The sequence below is a fragment of the Salvia miltiorrhiza genome, chromosome 5 (genome assembly GCF_028751815.1).
Source record: "Salvia miltiorrhiza cultivar Shanhuang (shh) chromosome 5, IMPLAD_Smil_shh, whole genome shotgun sequence".
In the NCBI taxonomy this organism is placed as follows: domain Eukaryota; kingdom Viridiplantae; phylum Streptophyta; class Magnoliopsida; order Lamiales; family Lamiaceae; genus Salvia; species Salvia miltiorrhiza.
In genome coordinates this window covers 41,415,070-41,435,043 of record NC_080391.1, presented here as the reverse complement: position 1 = coordinate 41,435,043, position 19,974 = coordinate 41,415,070, and the positions used below count along the sequence as shown (strand labels likewise).

The 19,974-nt window shown below is 38.9% G+C and overlaps 3 protein-coding genes across 4 annotated transcripts; 2 read left to right on the top strand and 1 right to left on the bottom strand.

The window, feature by feature from the left end:
• The first annotated feature begins 4,837 nt into the window (after nt 1-4,837).
• Nucleotides 4,838-7,272, top strand: LOC131024467 (cytochrome P450 CYP749A22-like). The gene is made up of 5 exons (XM_057953976.1): nt 4,838-5,303; nt 5,609-5,832; nt 5,909-6,141; nt 6,221-6,599; nt 6,667-7,272. Exons 1-5 carry the CDS (start codon nt 5,033-5,035, stop codon nt 7,093-7,095), a joined length of 1,536 nt encoding a protein of 511 aa, XP_057809959.1. The 5' UTR covers nt 4,838-5,032; the 3' UTR covers nt 7,096-7,272.
• Nucleotides 7,273-8,619: 1,347 nt separating this feature from the next.
• On the top strand, nt 8,620-10,151 carry LOC131024468 (cytochrome P450 CYP749A22-like). Its single transcript, XM_057953977.1, is given in 4 exon segments — nt 8,620-9,014; nt 9,102-9,577; nt 9,644-9,938; nt 9,941-10,151. Coding segments are annotated over 4 exon segments (1,191 nt in total). The 5' UTR covers nt 8,620-8,749; the 3' UTR covers nt 10,096-10,151.
• A 163-nt stretch (nt 10,152-10,314) lies between these two features.
• On the bottom strand, nt 10,315-17,414 carry LOC131024466 (uncharacterized). 2 transcript variants are annotated; one of them, XM_057953975.1, is made up of 5 exons: nt 17,145-17,414; nt 15,356-16,558; nt 14,989-15,111; nt 14,742-14,891; nt 10,315-10,785 (listed from the first exon to the last, which is right to left on the bottom strand). In XM_057953975.1, the coding sequence occupies exons 2-5, from the start codon at nt 16,550-16,552 to the stop codon at nt 10,639-10,641; spliced, it is 1,617 nt and encodes a 538-aa protein (XP_057809958.1). In that variant the 5' UTR covers nt 16,553-16,558; nt 17,145-17,414; the 3' UTR covers nt 10,315-10,638. The 2 variants fall into 2 exon arrangements, with proteins under 2 accessions (XP_057809958.1, XP_057809957.1); XM_057953974.1 differs by having other exon boundaries at nt 15,356-16,555; nt 17,145-17,412.
• Between the last annotated feature and the right edge of the window lie 2,560 nt (nt 17,415-19,974).

The following is a 19,974-nucleotide window of genomic DNA, read 5'->3' as shown; positions in this document are numbered from 1 at the left end:
AGGATCTAGTTCAGTTAGAACCTGATCAGAAACAAAATTGTTCTTGCGAACAACCTGCTCTGATACCAATTGTTAGGTCTGGAGGGTCTCGAATAGGTGTATGGGGGGGAATACACCTATAGGCTATTTTTCGAAGATCTCAAAATAGAGATCAAAACGAAACTTCAAACACAAACTCAGACACATGTTTACTGAAAAGAGTTTTGACCAAAATAGGGTTGACGACTGATACTGAAAAACTCTTCAGTAAGGAGTTATCAGTTAAATCACAAGAACTTAACTGATGCACGTAAGGCTTCAGTCGAGTTTGATAAACAGAGATGTTATAAATCTCACTGATTATCAGAGGATAGATCAGTCAGACTGATAAGACACGCAGCGGAAAACTTTTGTTTCGCAATAGCCTTTTGAGTTGAGCACGTTGTTTAGTCTTAAGTTTCTCTTTGCAATTAATCAGTTTTCAGTTTATGAAGGGAAGAGCATAAGTAAGAACTGAAATACTGAAAGTTGTAAATAACACAGAGAATTTTTACGTGGTTCGGAAAATACTTTCTACATCCACGGTCGGTTGATTAGACCAACAACTTCACTCTGCAAGTGCTTACGGGTGCACTGCAAACCGATGCTCGTGCTTACGGGTGCATAGCAAACCGAAATATATGCTTGCGGGTGCACACAACCGAAACAACTAAAGATCCAATCTTCAGTACCGACACACCTTGTTGGATTTCTCACTCCTAGCACGAACTGGCACTAGGACCTCACGGAGATAGAGTACCTTCCTAAACTCCTTTGCAACTCAAACACTCGATTCTATCGGTCGAAGGGAGGTTTGAAATCTTGCCAACTAAACTTCAAAGAACAAGTTCTTTGGAGTTAGTTTGACCTAGGCTTTGGATAACCAAGGTTTGCCTAAGGTCTAAGAGAATTTATGTAATCAGCAGTGACTGATTTTTGGCTTTGGAATTCTCTTCTTCGATTCAAGCTTTGGGAAATTTGAGCTTTGGCTGAGAAATAATTTTGGCAGAGCTTCAGCTTATGTTGTTGAATCGGTGAAGATTGAAGTGATCCTCGAGTGCTATTTATAGGAGAAGTCTTGAATAGATCCGTTGGCGGAGAAGGTCTTCAAGATTTCTTCCGTTAGAGAGTAATTTGAACTTGGGCTGAGGCTTCAATCTTCGAGGTTCCTTGTTTGGTGAGAACGGCTATGTTGAAGAGCAGGAGATGCGACATCTCTAAAAAGATAGTCACCAAAGAGAAATGACCTCTACAGAGAAAGGACGATCCTGAGATTTCTGCATTTAATGCGGCTGTACTTTTGGAGTGCGTGGCTTCCTTTGAACGTTGGAGGTTCAGTCCGAGGAAGAATGTTTAACTGATACTTGACTTTAGTATCAGTCCGCTGATTCCACGTGGCACGCATTAAGTAATCAGTTCGAGACTGATTATTTGACTGTTGCTTCAGTCGGCAACTTCAGTCTTCAGTCCTTCGTTCTTCAGTCTTCAGTCTTCAGAACAACAACTAAACTAGAAAAGAACTCTAACTAAACTAGAAAAGAACTCTAACACTTAAGTTCGAGCAGTTCTAGTCTATTACAAACGAAGCCTATGGATTTTGGTATCATCAAAACAAGGATTAGGATATTCCATTAAGTTCCCAACATACTCTCAAGAATGCATAAGAGTAACACAAAAATCAGCAGCTGCAACAGGTACTATGCGTCTTTCATATATAACTAAACCCTAGAAGATGTTGGTGTTAGGTCCGGAGGGTCTCGGATAGGTGTATAGGGAGGGGGGAATACACCTATAGGCTATTTTTGAAACAGAGACTTGAAACACAAACTGACTCAACCTTTTTGTTAAAAGAGTTTTATCAAAACAAGGTTGACGACTGATACTGAATACTCTTCAGTAATGAGTTATCAGTTAAGTCAAAGACTTCAACTGATACAGGTAAGGCTTCAGTCGAGTTTGTTAAATAGAGAGATGTTATGGATCTTACTGACTACCTGTAGATAGATCAGTTAGACTAATAACACACGCAGTGGAAAACTTTTATTTCGAAATAGCCTGTGAGATTAATCACGTCGTCAGCAGTTAAGTTTCTCTTTGCAGTTAATCAATTTTCAGTTTAAAAAAGTATGAACACAAGGAAGAAGGTAAATACTGAAAATAACACAAAGATTTTTACGTGGTTTGGAAAACACTTCCTACATCCACGGTCAGTTGATTAGACCGACAACTTCACTGGGCCTGTGCTTACGGGCGCACAGCAAACTTGGACGTGTGCTTACGGGTGCACAACAAACCTGGACAACTGAAGATCCTTTCTTCAGTACCTACACACTTGGTTTGATTTCTTACTCTTAGCGCACACTGGGCACTAAGATCTCTTCAGAGACAGAGCACTGCTCTGAACTCCTAACAACTCAAACTCTCGATTCGGTTGATTGAAAAGAGGTTCGAAAAACTTGTCAACTAGATTACAAAGAACAAGTTCTCTGTAATCAGTTATACCTAGGCTTTGGATTAACAATGTTTGCCTAAGTTCTAAGAGAATGTTTGTAATCAGCAGTTAGGGGTGAGCAGAAACCGAACCGACACTAAAAATTGAACCGAACCAAACTGGATTGGTGCGGTTCGGTCCCAATTCTATTGGTTCGGTTTTCAGTTCGATTTTGAAAAGTAAAAACCAAAAATATTCGATTTGGTGTCGGTTTCTATTTTTTGGTTCGATTTTAAATCGAACCGAACCGAACCGATACATATTAATATTTTATTATATATAATTATTTTTCTAATTATTTGACATTTGAAATTTGTGTATTTTACATTATTTTACAAATTTTAATTGGTATTTTTGAAAAAAATAAAATAAAATAAATTGCATTGTTACCGAAACCGATGGTTTTATCGGTTCATTTACGGTTCGATTTTGGACCCCCAATTGGTGCGGTTCGGTTCCAATTTTAACCATCGGTTCGGTTTTCGGTTTTGAGTTTTTGGTTCGGTTTTGCACCGAATAGAACCGATGCTCACCCTTATCAGCAGTGACTGATTTTGGCTTTGTGATTCTCTTATTTGATTCAAACTTTGGAACGGCTTTGAATGTTGAGTAACGAATTCGGCAGCATTTCAGCTTATGTAGTTGAATCGATGAAGATTGAAGTGATCCTCGAGCTCTATTTATAGGAGACGTCTTGAATAGATCCGTTGGCTGAAATGGTCTTCAAGAATTCTTCCATTAGAGAGTAATTTGAACTTGGGCTGAGGCTTCAACCTTCGAGGTTCCTTTGTTTGGTTAGAACGGCTACTTTGAGGAGCAGGAGATAGGACATCTCTGAAAAGGTAATCACCAAAAGGAATGGCCTCTGCAGAGAAAGGACGATCCTGAGATCTTTGCATTTAATGCGGCTGTACTTCTGGAGTGTGTGGCTTCCTTTAAACTTTAGAGGTTCAGTCCGAGGAAGAATGTTTAACTGATACTTGACTTTAGTATCAATCCACTGAATCCACGTGGCTCGCATTAAATAATCAGTCTATACTGATTCTTGGACTGGTTAGCCAAATATCAGTATTTGACTTTGCCTTTATCCTTACATCAGTCGGTAACTTCAGTCTTCAGCCTTCAGTCCTCCGGCTTCAGTTTTCAGTCTTCAGAATAGCAACAAAACTAGAAAAAGAACTCTAACACTTGAGTTCGAACAGTTCTAGACTATTACAAGTGAAACCAATTGATTTTGGTATCATCAAAACTAGGATTAAGATATTTCATTAAGTTCCCAACAATTGGGTTGAGATCCGGCCCATATTAGGGTCCACTTGTGGTGGCACAAATTAGGGTTCACAGAAACCCTAGGAAGGATGACTCCAATGCAATCTGGAGATCCGATAGATAAAAATCCTTAGGAAGGCCCAAGTAGATTTCCAACAAAAGCCCCAAAACCCGCAAAAAATAGGCTGCCAGAAACATGAAACTGCTGAAGCAACTTAAGTAGGAACAACAAGAAGAACTCGAGAAGCAACTCCCGAAGTAAGAGTTCAGTCCAGATCTTTGAAAACTCTACACATTTATTGTCTACACAATGACAATTAAATAGAGTATAGAGTATGAAAATACTCTAACACAATATTTAAAATTAAATAAAAAAATTAAAATTTATATATTTCCGTTGGTAAACCGTCGTTCTTTAACTACGGAATTATTTCCGTAGTTAAATTTAGTAGCTAATTCCATATTTTCTTGTAGTGCAATGTGTCATGAATAATGGAACGGAGGGAGTAATAGAAATATTAAAATTTGTAAGAATACTCAATTTTTTATTAATAGTAATAATAATTATAATTAGGGTAAATATCACTTTAAACCCAAAACTATTTTCGCACTATCAATTATATCTTGAACTGTCGAAAATAATTTTTAAACCTTGAACTATTAATTTTGTATCAATTATACCATTCGTTCATTTTTTTATCTTCAAAATTTTGACGTGGCTCACCGAATACCACAATGTATTTAGAATCATTCTTTTTTTGACCTATATTATATAAAACGACGTGATTATATGCATTACTCATTAAAAATTCAAAGGATGAAAAATGGATAAAGGGTACAATTGATAGTTCAAGGTTTAAAAAATTATTTTCAATAGTTCAGGATATAATTGATAGTGCGAAAATAGTTTGGGGTTTAAAGTAATATAAGTACAAAAGATTACATAATTTTATAATAAAGGCAAAACCTAAAATACAAAATAATGAATTAGAGAAGTCTTACCTCATTCTAATTGAAGTGTTTAATTTAAAGTTCAGCAGACACCTCTAACTAGCATCTGCTGTTTTATCGTATAAAACATAAACCAAACGTCAAATAGTAGCGTATTCTAATCAAATGAAAGAAATATGCAATAATTATAATATACTAATCTTTGCCTACACTTACTGACTCCCCTCCTCCATAAATTAATCAATTCCACTTGAATCGATATTTCAATAGATTTAGAGGTTCAATTCTTGATTAATTGAAACCATGATCCCACTTTTAGCTATGTGTGTGTCCCTTTTTGTGTTGATAATTCCTTCAATAATCTTTTACAAATTATGCTGGATTCCTCTTCATCTTCAACGTTTGATGGAATCTCAAGGAATCAGAGGTCCTCCTTACAGATTCTTCCATGGCAGCACCAAGGAGATTATCAAGATGGAGCAGCAAACAAATGATGCAGCTGCCATGCACTTATTAGATCATGATATATTTCCAATAATTCAGCCTCACTTCAACTCTTGGATTAAATTATATGGTAATCTTATTCTTTTGTTTTTCAAGTATTTGATTATACAGACATGTTGTCTACTCATGAGTTTGAATGACCTAAGTCTAATCTAACCTTTTTTTTTGGAGAATGTATTTCTTTTAGAAGCGGGTGGGGGGGGGGGGGGGGGATTAAAAAAGTTATGCTATGCTAATTAAAAATTAATCATACTAAAATTATTGTAAATCATAAAATAAAACATCTATATGTTTCGAATTTAAATATTTTGATTAGTAATACAAATCTACATGCATATTAGTAACTGAGGTTGTGTCTCTAAATAATGGAAACAGGAAACAATTTTCTTCATTGGATTGGCACTGACCCTGAAATTGTTATTACTGAGGCTGAGTTGATCAAAGAAATTCTCACCAACAAACAAGCTACTTTTCCAAAAATTACACCAAAAAGTTACTTCATCAAATTGTTTGGAGATGGACTCGTTGTGGCAGAAGGTGAAAAATGGTCTAGGCTTAGGAAATTGTCTAATCATGCCTTCCACGGAGAGTGCCTCAAGGTAAAATTTTAGTATATTTTTACTTAAGAAATAATTAAACTCCACATGGTTTATCCTTAATTGTGTATGTTGTTAGGACATGGTACCAGCAATGGTTGCTTGTGTTGAAACCATGCTTGAGAAATGGAAGACTCACCATGGCAGAGACATCGAGGTCTGCAGCGAATTCAAGCATCTTAGCTCCGAAGTAATTTCAAGAACAGCTTTTGGAAGTGGCTATTTGGAGGGGAGAAAGATATTTGCTATGTTGTCTAAGCTTGGTATATTGATTTTCAGAAATAGGCTTAACATCAGATTTTTCAGCCTTGGGTATGTATGTTAGTTATAAGTTGCTTCTCCACACTCTCAATGTTGTTAGCTGTTATGATCAAATCCTTCCACATTGCAGAAAATTTATAAGAACACAGGACGACATCGAAGCAGACAAAACAGAGCAGTTGCTTCATGATTCTATCATGGAAATAGTAAACAAGAGACAGTTGGAAGTTCAAAGTGGCAAGGCAGACAGTTTTGGTAGTGATTTTCTAGGATCACTCCTAAGATCTCACCACGACACGAATCCGAAAAACCAGATATCAGTAGCTGAAATCATTGATGAATGCAAAACATTCTATTTTGCTGGACAAGAAACAACTTCCAGTTTACTAACATGGGCCACATTTCTCCTTGCAACCCACACAAAGTGGCAAGACAGAGCCAGAGAAGAGGTGTTGCAGCTATTTGGTCAACAAAACCCCAATTCAGATGGTCTTGCCAGATTAAAGACTGTAAGAAAAATTGATATTTATCACTCAAATATACCCTTCATTATAATATATGTTTGTTGATGTGCAGGTTAACATGATATTATATGAAACACTGAGGCTATACAGCCCTGTCACTCTTATTTTAAGGAGAATAGGCAGCAGAGTGAAGTTGGGAAAATACGAGCTCCCTGCAAATGTAAGAGTGGTTATTCCGCCTCTAGCCCTCCACCGGAATCCTGACATATGGGGGCGGGAGGCTCACCTTTTTCAACCGGAAAGATTTGCTCAAGGGTTGGCTAAGGCAACGAATGGCAACCCCACAGCCTTCCTGGGATTTGGGTTTGGACCGCGAACATGTGTAGGCCTCAACTTGGCCATCAGTGAGGCGAAGATAGCGCTCTCAATGATCCTTCAACGCTATAAGTTCACACTGGCATCGGACTATGTTCACTCGCCTTTCATACACCTCAGTGTTCGGCCTCAATGTGGAGTTGTGATCTTGCTTCAGCCGCTGTGAAATAAGTTAGTTGAATGTCATAACTCATCACAATCTGAGGAAACGGACTTGTGTAGGTGTTTGCATAAATGATAGCATTATGTTTGTGAGAAAATGTTTCTTTTGTCTAAAGTTGGTCTGATTGTATAAACTTATAATTAAGACAAGACGAAAAATATAAATGGTGAATTAGAGAAATCTTATCTCTACTATCTATGCCACCCACCCAATCATAAATGTCAAATAAATGTCTATTTGTAGTTTGTTCTATGATAATGAAAGAAATGTCTCATGTGCTAATATCCATCTACTTGCCTCTCCTACACAACTTAATCAACCGAAATCTTTCAATAAGATTTGATCTCAATTCTTGATTGAAACCATGATTCCTCTTTTAGCTGTGTGTGTGTCCCTTTCTGCGTTGAAAATTCCTTCAATCATCTTGTACAAATTATGTTGATTGCTCTTCGTCTTCAACGTTTAATGGAATCGCAAGACCCTCCTTACAGATTCCTCCATGGCACCACCAAGGAGATCATCAAGATGAAGCAGCTGCCATCGACATATCTCATGATATATTTCCAATAATTCAGCCTCACTTGTTGTATTAAACTATATGGTAACATTTTTTTTCAGCAACTGGCTATACTACAGACTATATATTCTTGCTGTTAAATTTCCGGCCAACTGAAAAACTCCAGAGATTGAATGAAATGTAATCTGTCCTACTCTTTTTAGAAAATTTAGAAATATATATTTATTCAAAATCACTCTATTTTTAACATTAAAAGGACATTATACTATGCTTATTAGAAATTGAATATATTGGAATTCACTAAAGAAAACATCTAAATGTTTAGAATTAAATGAATTTTAGTATATTAATAACCCACTTGTTAGTTGACTGGTAAGTTTTTGACTAGTCAAGTTTCGAGTAATGTAGCTAATAGCAGTCTAAATAATTGAAACATGAAACAATTTTCTTCACTGGATTGGCACTAAACCTGAAATTATTGTTACTGAGGCTGAGTTGGTTAAATAAATCTTCACCAACAAAGAAGGCATGTTTCTCCTTACATTTCTCCTTTTTAAACCAGTAAGGTTTGCTCAAGGGCTGGCTAAGGCAACAAATGGCAATCCCACTGCCTTCCTGGGATTTGGGTTTGGACTGCGAACTTGTGTAGGCCTCAGGCGAAGATAGCCCTCTCGATGATCCTTCAACGCTACAACTCACACTCCCATTGGACTATATCCACTCGCCTTTCATACTCCTCACTACTCAGCCACAACGAAGAGTTGGGATCTTGCTTCAGCCGCTGTAGAAACAGACTAACTTTTTCCTAGTGATGCTTCTGTAAGCATAAATAATCTCACAAAGGTTTGTGAGACAATGTGTCGTTTTGTCTAAAGTTGGTTTGATTCACAGACTTGAAAATCGAATAATATAAAAACTTAAGTAGCACATGTTGTTCTTGTAATTTTTTAATACTCCTACTTGTTTCTTTTTCTCCCGGATCTCTGACACTCCCCAATCAATATAAAACTCAAAAGGGGTACTGAATTTTTTACTTCCATTCTGGCTTGTTCATCCATCTAAACAACTTTCAGTTTTGCATAGCTTCAATCTTCAACATCAACAAAATAGTGAATTTTGAGACTCTATTTGGTCAACCCCATGATTCTCCTTTTAGCTCTTACTGTGTTCTTTATACTGTTAGCAGTTCCTTCAGTCATTCTTTACAAACTATGGTGGATTCCTCTTCGTCTTCGACGTGTAATGGAGTATCAAGGGATCAGAGGCCCCTCTTACAAATTCCTCCATGGAAACACCAAAGAGATTGTCAAGATGAAGCAGCAAACCAGTAGAACTGTCATGGATTTATCTCATGATATATTTCCAAGAATTCAGCCACATTTTTATTCTTGGATCAAATTATATGGTAAGAATTTTATAATTTGTTTTTGGGTTCTCACTGATGCTTGTTTGTGCTGTGTGTGTAATCCTTATATACATATCACTGAATCAGGTGACAATTTTCTCACCTGGATTGGAACTGAGCCTCAACTTGTTGTGACTCAGCCTGGTTTGGTGAAAGAGATCCTCACAAACAGAGAAGGTGCATTTCCGAAAGTTGAAAGCCAAGGCAACTTGAGGAAATTGTTTGGAGACGGGATAGTGGTGGCCGAGGGTGAGGAAGTGGTCGAGGCTTAGGAGGATGAAGTTAGGAAAGGTGAAGCAGACAGTTCTGGGAGTGATTTTCTGGGATCACTCCTTAAGGTTCACCATGATACAGATGAGAGAAACCAAATATCAGCAGCTGAAATCGTAGACGAATGCAAAACGTTCTATTTTGCTGGACAAGAAGCAACTTACAGCTTGATATCATGGAGCATGCTCCTCCTTGCAATCCACACAGACTGGAAAGAAAGAGCGCAGAAAGAGGTGTTGGAGCTGTTTGGTGAAGACAATCCAAACTCAGACAGCCTTCCCAGGATAAAGACGGTAAGAAAACTTGACAAGTAAATGTATATATGCAATGCAATGTTTGATATAAAGTGATATGTGTAGATAAACATGATAATATACGAAACACTGAGGCTATACAGTCCAGTGAGTATTATTACAAGACAAAGCAAGAGCAGAGTGAGGTTGGGAGAATATGAGGTTCCAGCAAATACAAAATATGAGGTTCCAGCAAATACAAAGCTGGCGATTCCGCCTCTAGCCCTCCACCGGAATCCTGATATATGGGGTCAGGATGCTCACCTTTTCAATCCAGAAAGATTTGCTCAAGGGGTGGCTCAGGCGACGAATGGCAATGCCATGGCCTTCCTGGGATTTGGTTTTGGACCTCGGATATGTGTTGCCTCAACTTCGCGATGAATGAGGCCAAGACAGCGCTTGCAATGATCCTTCAACGCCATAGATTCACGCTCTCACCAAATTATGTTCACTCCCCAGTCCTACTCCTTGCTATTCAGCCCCAGCATGGAGTTCGGATCTTGCTTCACCCATTATGAATAACTTGTGATCATTTTCATCAACAATAATTATTTTATTTCAAGTTTTACACGCATGCTTGTCTCTTTACAAGAGCCATTTACGTTTTCAGAATTCCCAGGAAACCAAGACATACAATTGTGAAAACAAAAACATTATATCCACACCAACATTGCTGCGAAAAATAATTAATCGGAAACATTATATTTTCAATTACACGTGGGATTCGAGCCAAATAATGAGAACAACAACCTTCTCTTTTCCACAAAATTTTCAAGATCTTTCCTTTCCAAATTGTTTTACGAGATTGAAGTATCTCTACATAATACAGTGATAAATGACTAAGTGAAAAAATAATTACAGGAAAATTATAATATATGGAAAAAGATCACCCCAGGATGCAAGATGAATCTCAAGAATCAATGACGTTTTTTCCAACCTGTAAGAGTTAGATAGACTACTAAAATATAAGGTGCAGCATCGTACCCATGGAATCCTTGCAACTCAAGGCACATTGTGTTCAAGGCGCTAAGAATTACAGTGAGAGTACAAACTGGAACTCTTCAAGCGCATAAAGGAGGAGGGAATTTCTCCTTCATGCGATTGATAAGCTTAAATTTTTCTTCAGCTTCAACCAGCTTACGGATATCAGATCGTGAGGCTCGATCTGGATGAAAGGTCAGCAAGGCTTTTTTATAAGCTGCCTGTACCTGAAAATATCATCAATTTCAGTTAACTATAGAGCACATGAAAGACAACAACACAGTAAGCACAGCATTTACTTAAACAATCTGCTTGAGACCATGGATTTCCACTATTTTCTCCAAGTTCCTTTCAAGTGCCAAAGGAGGCAAACATTAAGTGAAGTAAATAACCCAGCAACATGAATATTTTAAGGAAATGGCTTTTAATAACTTTCGTGAGGCACATATGTCGGTGAGAGGCGCCCAGAAAGCACACTTGAGGCGGCACCTCACCTGGTGCGAACAAGGCGCATTCTTCACGGTAGGGCTGTAATTCTTTTTTTCTACCTATTTTTTCGGCTTTGAAAGTCCAAAAATAGATGGGCTTTATGAGTTTAGTCTCAATTTGAAGTGGGCTGTTAAAAAGCAGACCAAATTAGTAAATCAAAGGAAGAGAAACAAAAAAAATACCTCCTAAATGCTAAAACCTAAAGAAAAATCTGGCAGAAACCTAAACTTAAAATAAGGAGTTAAGAACTTATATTTTTTTTTGTGTTTTCATATATTTGCTATGTTTCTATGTGCTTTATTATAATCCTTCTGTCCCTTACGAGTGTGCATCACTTTCGGTGGCACGGGTGAGTGTATTATGAGTGGAGATGAGACCCACTTTCTTGTAGTGTTATGTAGTGTAGTGTCCAAAAATGAAAAATGCACTCTCTTATGGGACAGAGGAAGTAATATTTATACTTTTCATCCTAGTTTTATGAATAAGCCAAGGTCGCCTCGGACCGCCTTGAGGCTTAAAACGCATTTTAAAACCTTGCTTATGGAGTCAAAATAAGTTTTCCCACTATTCCCACCACCCAGAAGGTATATCACGAGAAATGGGCAGAAAGACCTCTAAGGAAAAAGCCTAGGCTTGGGATGTCCCTCCTATCTTCCATATAGTACCACCACTGCCTTTCCAATATGGAGATATTGTGCAGTATCTGCATCTTCCGAGTTGGTTCATTACTTCACTTATCTTCACACTATGATATGCCTCCAGCTTCATAATTATAAGGCATAGTCCGGCCAAAATTTCCATATGGATGCTATAAAGAGCCTCTAAAGCAATTGAATGATCATCGGCAAGTTGTTAATCTTTTCAGCCCCTTCAAAGGCTATTATAACAAGATATTAAAAATCACATATTTAATGCAAGTTTCACCTACTTTTAGCTTGTCCCCCATTGCTTTTGGCAGCACGCCGCGACTTTGGCAGCACGCCGAGTTGTGGCTTTTTGACTCTTGAGTCCGGCCTTCACGCTTCACGCCTCCAGGCCCTCCGGCGACCGGTGCTCTTCCAACCGGCCATCGGCGCCGGTGTTTTCCTCTCCAGCGCAGCTACTGCACCTGCACAAGACCGCTGCTGCGCAGTACTCTGGAACGAACCAGCGTCACCTGCACAGCGCCGCCGAGAGCACGCCGCGATCCAGGCGTCCAGTTGCCGATCCAGACTCCCCACCGCGAATGCTCTTCTCCAGCCGGCCGCGACTCCAGGACGGTCTCTCATCTGCTCGGATTCTCGATCCGGTGGGCGGCGCTGATAGCACGACGGGCCTGCCGATCCAGAGGGCTCTTCTCACCGCGAGGGCTCTACTCCGATCCAGACTCCAAACTCTCCACCGGCGAGGGCTCTTCACCGATTCCAGACTCTCCCACCGCGAGGGCTCTTCTCCGACCGGCCGCGACTCCAGACTCTCCACCGGCGCTTCCTGCCGGTGATGGATTCGAGTTCGCCGGAAGTCCATCGTGACAAGGGGGGCCTCAATCTTCCCCTGGTCTCTTCTAATTTTGACAGGTCTCGATCTCAGTCCCCTGCCAATGTTCCGTCTCAGCACCCGCCTCTCATAAAGTCGGGTTATTCTTCCGGCGCAGTGGCTGTTGGGCAGCGCTCATCGGGTTTTTCACCGGCGCAGAGTTTGATCGGTGAGCCTCACCAGGCCATCCCTGGTTTGATACAGCCGCTGCCGACTTCAGTAGCGCAGGTGTCGGGTTCTGCTCCGGCTGTTTCTTTCGCTGCCAAAGTAGCTGATAAAGTCCAACCCAAATCCCTTAAGAAGCCGGATGTTGCAGCGTATGGCCTCCGAGGCCTTCAAATACAGCGAGAAGGAGAGGTTGTCACCCTCTCAGTGCCCAAATCGGAATATCAAACAAAGTTGGAAGAGTTTCAATTTGCACTAATCGGTAGACTTATCCAACGTAAAGGGGACAAGCCACGCACGTTCGCCGACCTCTCTCATGAACTTCGAACCATATGGCAGTGCGCCGACTGTCAACTGGTGCCCATGGCTAAGGGATTCTTCGTTGTTAAATTTTTGACGATGGAAGCAAAAAAGAAAGCTAAAGGGAGTTCTTTTCTCCAACTGTCAATCGGCCACGTACGCTTCCGTGAATGGACTAGGTATTTCGATCCGTATAAGGAAGTGTCGTCTCTGGCTCAGGTATGGGTTCGGATATATTATCTCCCTGTGGAGTTATGGACTCCGGTGATTATTGCTGGTATAGGTCGTGTGCTTGGTCATCCTATGCGAATTGATAATGCCTCCGCAACTGGTCATGTGGGACACTTTGCGCGGGTTTTGGTGGAACTTGACATGGCTTTGCCTATTCTCAACTCGATGTACATTGATGACGGCGATAGATCGTTCTACATTGAGTTTGGTTTTGAATCTATGCCCCTTTTTTGCTCGCGTTGTAAACTTACAGGTCATTCAACGGATAAATGCCGGAGAGCTGATAGGGCCACGAGCAAGCAAAAGATCACTGAGGCTCCTGCTATGGTTGTGAAGAATCTTGATAAGGGAGAGGGTCCGACTCCTGCATGGCAGCCCAAAGTTGATATTCTTAAACCTCTATCAGGTCCTGATCTTCTAGACGCGGCTAAGAAAAATGATCTCCCTCTGGCGGGGGATACTAACCGATATCAAGCGCTAGATGAGGATGGGGATGAGGAAGTGGATGAGACTATCATTGCGGACTCCAATTATGAAGCAGAGCCTTTACATGAGGAAGAAAATGATGGGTCGCCTCACACGGACAAGGCTAGTGATAAAGAGGGCTCGAATGTAGAGGGAACTTTGGAGTTGGATTCTGGAACGAATAGTGGAGCTGTGGTAGAGCAACAACCGATAGTTGGGGCAGAAGATTCAGCGAGCCAGCGGGTTAATTCGCCGATTAAGGAAGTTGATTTTGATAATAAATCCATTTCTTCTCCGGATGACATGGCGAGTCGTATTATTAGGTTAGAGGAGCAAGTTAATCAGGGGATGCAGTTGCTCTCAGAGCAGAAGCGCGGACGTGGTCGTCCAAAGGGCTCGGTAAAGGGACGAGAGCCTATACATGCAATTCCGGAAGGATGTATTAAAAATCGTCTCAGGAATGCGGAAGAAATGGGTAACAAACCGATGGAGTTTGTGGTTGACGTAACCAATAGGCCTAGTATGATTGCAATGAATAATGTCGTCCATAGGCGTTGGTCGGATGATTTGGATAATGATCCTGACTTTCCTTTTTGAGTTGTTCTCCTTCGCTTTTTAAGTTTTGTGCCCTTAGTCTGCATCTTGTGCTTTCAAGGGATGTTTTTTCTTTTTCACTTTATAATAAACCTCAATTTAATAATTAGCTTGTCCCCCATTGCTGAAATAAAACAGCAGCCCATTCAAACCATTCTATGGCTATATGGACACTTCGAATCCTTGTTAGAGGACTCGATTTCAAGAGATTATCACTAACCCACCAATCAGATGTTTATGCCAAATCATGGGACAGGGTATCAAAAATTTTCCAAAATGTGAGTACTAAGTACTTATGTTGGAAGCTAGAAACCAATTTAAAGTTAGCATGCAGACAAACAAAAAAATGGCAGTTTTTTTGCTTTTTCCAAGTAAAAGACAATGTGAGTACAACAAGGTAAAATATAGAGCAACTAGTACTAACCTCTTGTGGGGATGGATTTGGCCAACTTCCCACCTCAATACCCAACAAATGCAACAGTGAAGCCATATTCTGGCACCCAACTTCCATTTTCTTGAGCTGATTTCGAACTTCGGCACGAATTGTATCCTTCAAGTTCATATTTTCCTCATCCTAAAATTAAAAATTACTTAATTATTCTCTACAGAAAAATTCACACAATAAATACTTTAAGAGAGTATGTAATAGTATAATATGCAATTCCACGGACCTTCTTCTTAATACTCCGCATTTCCTCTAAGCGTTGCTTTTGTCTTCTTTCCATATCCAACATACGCATGCTTTCAGCTTTTCTTCTCTTCCGCAATCTCCGTTCACGTTGTGCTTCTTCAGCCTAAAAGCATAAAAGCAAGCACATGATATACAAAAAATCTTTACAAATAATAAAAATCTAACAGTTAAGTCCATCACTTATTCCAAACAGGAACATATGAAACAACTTCATAGTAATCTGTAGAAAGAAATAAAAATCCAAGCTGTGCATTGAATAATCAAGGTGCTAGAATTTTCACACAACCTAACCATCAGATAATACTTTACTTAGAAATGCACAGAGCAGATAAGTGAAGATTATAAACCTGGATCTGCAGTGCTTGCTGTCGGGAAGCCCATTCTTCCTCCATCGCCCTTTTGTATTCATCCGTTTCCTTGAGCTTTTCACGTTCACTAATTAAACAGGCATCCTCAGGAGGTAAACTGCATACGATATCTGTGTGCGGCTGACCATCCTTATTCTCTTTAGAATTTACCTTGTCCCCAGCAGTAGATATAGGATGATTTAATTTCTTATTTGGCTCCTCCTGGCAAGAGAAGTTTGATGAAGCTGGATGTTTACTTCTTTCAGTGTGACTGATGGAACTTCCTGGCTCACAATCTGGGCAATCAGCCTGCTGATTATGGATTGAAGGACGACATTTGGCTTGAGATTTAGATTTTCCATGTGCACCGTATTCTCGATCATTCACAGCATTATCAGAAAAATGGGTGAAACCAAATTCATCCTTTTCTGTTCTAACAGGAGAAGAACCACCGTTTCTACTTTTGGATTTCCCTGTAGTTTGAAAAAGTGACGCCTCGTCATGGTGCCTAGTTGCTATTTTTGATTCAGCATTTTGGAGGTCCTCATCAATAAAACTTGAGGCACTATCATGACCCCTGAATCTAATACCTGAATGAACGTTGTGAGTATCTTTCCTTCTCCTGGAGACAGCTTTTTCCCACAACTCTTGAAACTTTCCAGAAAAATCTTCCACCAACTCACAGTCAGGATAATCATTCTCAGATAGATCGCATTCTGAGTCAATATCCAAACCATAGCGGTTACTTGTGGAAGCTTTCCCAGAGTACGTACGCTTGCATTTTGATAACCTAACTGGTGTTGCACTGTCTTGAACAAATTGGCAATCTTCACCAGAAGTTTCTGTGGAATCTGCGAAGTCCTCAGCGATACGAAAAGATTCTCTGTTCAAAGAGGTGCTAGCGGAGAACCTGGCATTTTTTGCACCAAAATGATAGCTATTATCAGGGGTCTCGTCATCATCAATGTTTATAACATTCCTGAACGACCACTTCTCATCTTTCTTGAGCATGCTTGAGTCTTCGTTTCTCTTTGGCAAAGATTCAGGAATGTCAATGATAACAACATTGTCACAAATTTCAGAATCGACATCTATCAGTATTACTTTATCAGCTTCTTTGTTCTTCCTGCACCTTCTCAATGTTTTCTTTCCCGAGCAAGGTCTAGGATGCGAATGACCTATGGATATTCCACTCATCTCCTACTGCGTGCATAGGAAAGTAGTTAAGTTGATATTGACAGGAAAGAGAAGAAGTAACATTCAAGACAATGAAGAAATTACTGCTACCAGCCTACCAAGTTGACTCATTACAAGACATTCGTGCAAATGGAAAGATAGACAATTGAAATTACTAAATCAGAACCCAGAGAAATCAGACATGTGGGAAAAATTACAATGTAAAGGACTTTATACAGACATGAAGAAAAAGTTAGGAAATTAAACTATTAAATATGAATTTCATCCATTAAAACTTGTATCGGAAAAACTAATATTGAATCAATTTGAAGCTCGGTGTAGTTCTAACCATGAGTAGCCCAAACAACAAGTTGCCCGGGGATTCTGACTAGAATAACTGACAAATAAAAAAACTCGCGCTCGCAAATCACCAAATATCAAATGCTAAAACCCCCACACCAAAAATCGGTGGAACTTTAAACCCTAACCAGTCCAGATATAAATCAGAAATCCGCCAATACACCGGTCAGCATATCATCAAAAGCACTAACTAAAAACTACGATCATCCAAATATACACAGAAAAAATCCCGATCAAAATTTGAAAGTAATACCTGGTGAAAGAGAGAATTCTTCAGGAGACTACGTAACAAGGGACATCGGGCATACACACAAGACACAACAAACAAATAGGGAGAGGGAAACTGCTCGATGGAAATTATCAATTCGAATTCTCAAAAATTGGAATCCAGAAAAAGAGGGGTTTTGAAAGTGCAAGAAAATGGAGAGAGTGGCGTGAGAGATTTTGATTAATGGATTAGCATTAGATGCATCTCAGCCGTTGATCTATCTCGCTAGGTTCCCACTCGAAAGCATATCGTCAACGAACCTATATACTAGTACTATATTTATATGGCTTGGATTCTGTTCTCACGTATGAATGTAAATCGGGTCGGATCGGTAATCCTACCCGATTTTTTTTCCATATTCAATTCAAATACATTCAATTAAATTTAATTTTTTATTATATTTATAAGTATAATAATTGAATTAGTATTAATTTTATATAAATATAAAATTTAAAAATGTTTTCAAATGCAAATGCTAGTACTATATTAAAAAGGCAATTTTCAATTTAAAATTGATTTCAAACTAATTTAAAATTGATTTGAGTGGCAATTTTGAAAATATACGTAATATAAAGGTTATAAATAAATTAATACTCACATTCACGCACGAACTAACTCACACTCACATTCACGCACGCACTAATTCACACCCCACTATTTAATGTGTGGGCTGGTAGTTATAGTGTGTTATTACTATAAAATTGTTAACCTCAATATTTAATGGAGGTGGAGAATAAAAAGAAAACATAAATTGAAGTGGTAATACATGAAAAGAAAAAAAAAATTGAACAAGAAAATATAAATTAGACCGTGAAGAGACAAAAATGAAAAAGGTCAATGTGCCCTATATATGTTGCTTAAAATTTAAATTTTGCTTATCGTGTTTAGACTTGAATTAACAAAATATAAAAATGTAGCATTGTTCTTAAAATTTGCTTATCGTGATTGAATTTTGCTTATCGTGATCAGTACATGAATTATCATGATTAGTGCTTAAAATGTGAATTAGTTCATTATAAATTAAATGCAAAATATTATTCTTCAGAGGTGATGAGCAAATGTAAATTAAATGCAAAATATTATTCTTCAGAGGTGATGAGCAAATGTAGCATGGAGTAATTGATTTTAAAATTTCAATTTACTAATTTACACCGTGTGCAATATATAAAAAATATTCTTATATTTATATAAAATTGATATGAATTTAATTATTATATTTATAAATAAAATAAAAATAATAATTTTAAATGATACTGGTGAAACAAAAACCTCTACCATATCCTAATAACAGATTAATAGAGAAGTAAGAACCTGAATAGTCAAAACTCAGGAGCACCAAGACGATTCAGGAAGTAAAGAGCCTTGAAGAACACGAAGAATACTTATACTTTTATTTCTCCAAAATCCTCCTCTTTACAATGAACTACACGGGTATTTATAGAGTTTACAAAGAAGAAGGGTACAATAGTCTTTTTGATATCTCACGTACTCCTCATGCAGAAAAGTTGGTGGCCGTCGTTATCTTTTGCGATTCGTCCTTCCACTAACGGATTTGCGGCTTTTCCGACTACCAGTAGAGCTCAATTAATCTGCGCAGCCTTTCCCTGAATGAAGTCTGCGCGGGAGGAACCTTCTTGATATCTGCTGAATCCGCGCAGGAAGGACTCTTCGATGCCAACTGAGTCTGCGTAGGAACAACTCTTCGATGTCAACTAAGTCTGCATAGGAAGGAACTTCTTGGCGCCAGCTAAGTCTGCGTAGGCCTTTGAGTATCCAGCAATCTGCACGGTCCTTCTTGATTCTATACAATATGGAAATGTTAGTTAGTAAATAAATGGAGTTGTAAAATAATAACCTGCTGTTAGGTCTGGAGGGTCTTGAATAGGTGTATGGGGGGGAGGACTACACCTATAAGCTATTTTTATCCGAGTTAAAAACGAAACTTCAAACACAAACTGACTCAACCTGTTTACTGAAAAGAGTTTTGTTAAAACAAGGTTGACGACTGATACTGAATACTCTTCAGTAAGGAGTTATTAGTTAAGTCAAAGACTTTAACTGATACACGTAAGGCTTCAATCGAGTTTGATAAACAGATATATGTTAAGAATCTTACTGACTATCAGAAGATAGATCAGTTAGACTGGTAACACACGCAGTTAAAAACTTTGTTTCGAAATAGCCTGTACACGTTGTCAGTCGTTAAGTTTCTCTTTGCAATTAATCAGTTTTCAGTTTAAGAAGATAAGAGCGCAAGTAAGAATGTAAGTACTGAAAGCTGTAAATAACACAGAGATTTTTACGTGGTTCGGAAAACACTTCCTACATCCACGGTCGGTTGATCAGACTAACAACTTCACTGGACAAGTGCTTACGGGTGCACTGCAAACCGATGCTAGTGCTTACGGGTGCACAACAAACCTGAACGTGTGCTTGCGGGTGCACACAAATCGAGACGACTGAAGATCGTATCTTCAGTACCAACACACCTGGTTAGATTTCTCACTCCTAGCTCACACTGGACACTAAGACCTCACGGAGACAGAACACCGGTCTAAACTCCTTTTTGACACAAATACTCAATTTGGTTGGTTGAAGAGAGGTTTGAAAACTTGCCACCTAAACCACAAATGACAAGTTCTTTGCAGTCAGTTTTACCTAGGCTTTGGATATACAATATTTGCCTAAGGTCTAAGAGAATGTATGTAATCAGCAGTGACTGATTTTTGGCTTTGTGATTCTCTTCTTTGATTCAAACTTTGGGGAGGCTTGGTTTAGCTGAGTAACAAATTTGGCAGCGTTTCAGCTTATGTTG

Coding starts and splice junctions, on each gene's coding strand:
- LOC131024467 (XM_057953976.1), top strand. CDS start 5,033: ATGATCCCACTTTTAGCTATGTGTGTGTCCCTTTTTGTGTTGATAATT. Junction 5,833..5,908: donor TCCACGGAGAGTGCCTCAAG/GTAAAATTTTAG, acceptor GTATGTTGTTAG/GACATGGTACCAGCAATGGT. Junction 6,142..6,220: donor ATCAGATTTTTCAGCCTTGG/GTATGTATGTTA, acceptor TCCACATTGCAG/AAAATTTATAAGAACACAGG.
- LOC131024466 (XM_057953975.1), bottom strand. CDS start 16,552: ATGAGTGGAATATCCATAGGTCATTCGCATCCTAGACCTTGCTCGGGA. Junction 14,892..14,988: donor TGCGGAGTATTAAGAAGAAG/GTCCGTGGAATT, acceptor TTTTAATTTTAG/GATGAGGAAAATATGAACTT. Junction 10,786..14,741: donor CAAATCCATCCCCACAAGAG/GTTAGTACTAGT, acceptor TGATATTTTCAG/GTACAGGCAGCTTATAAAAA.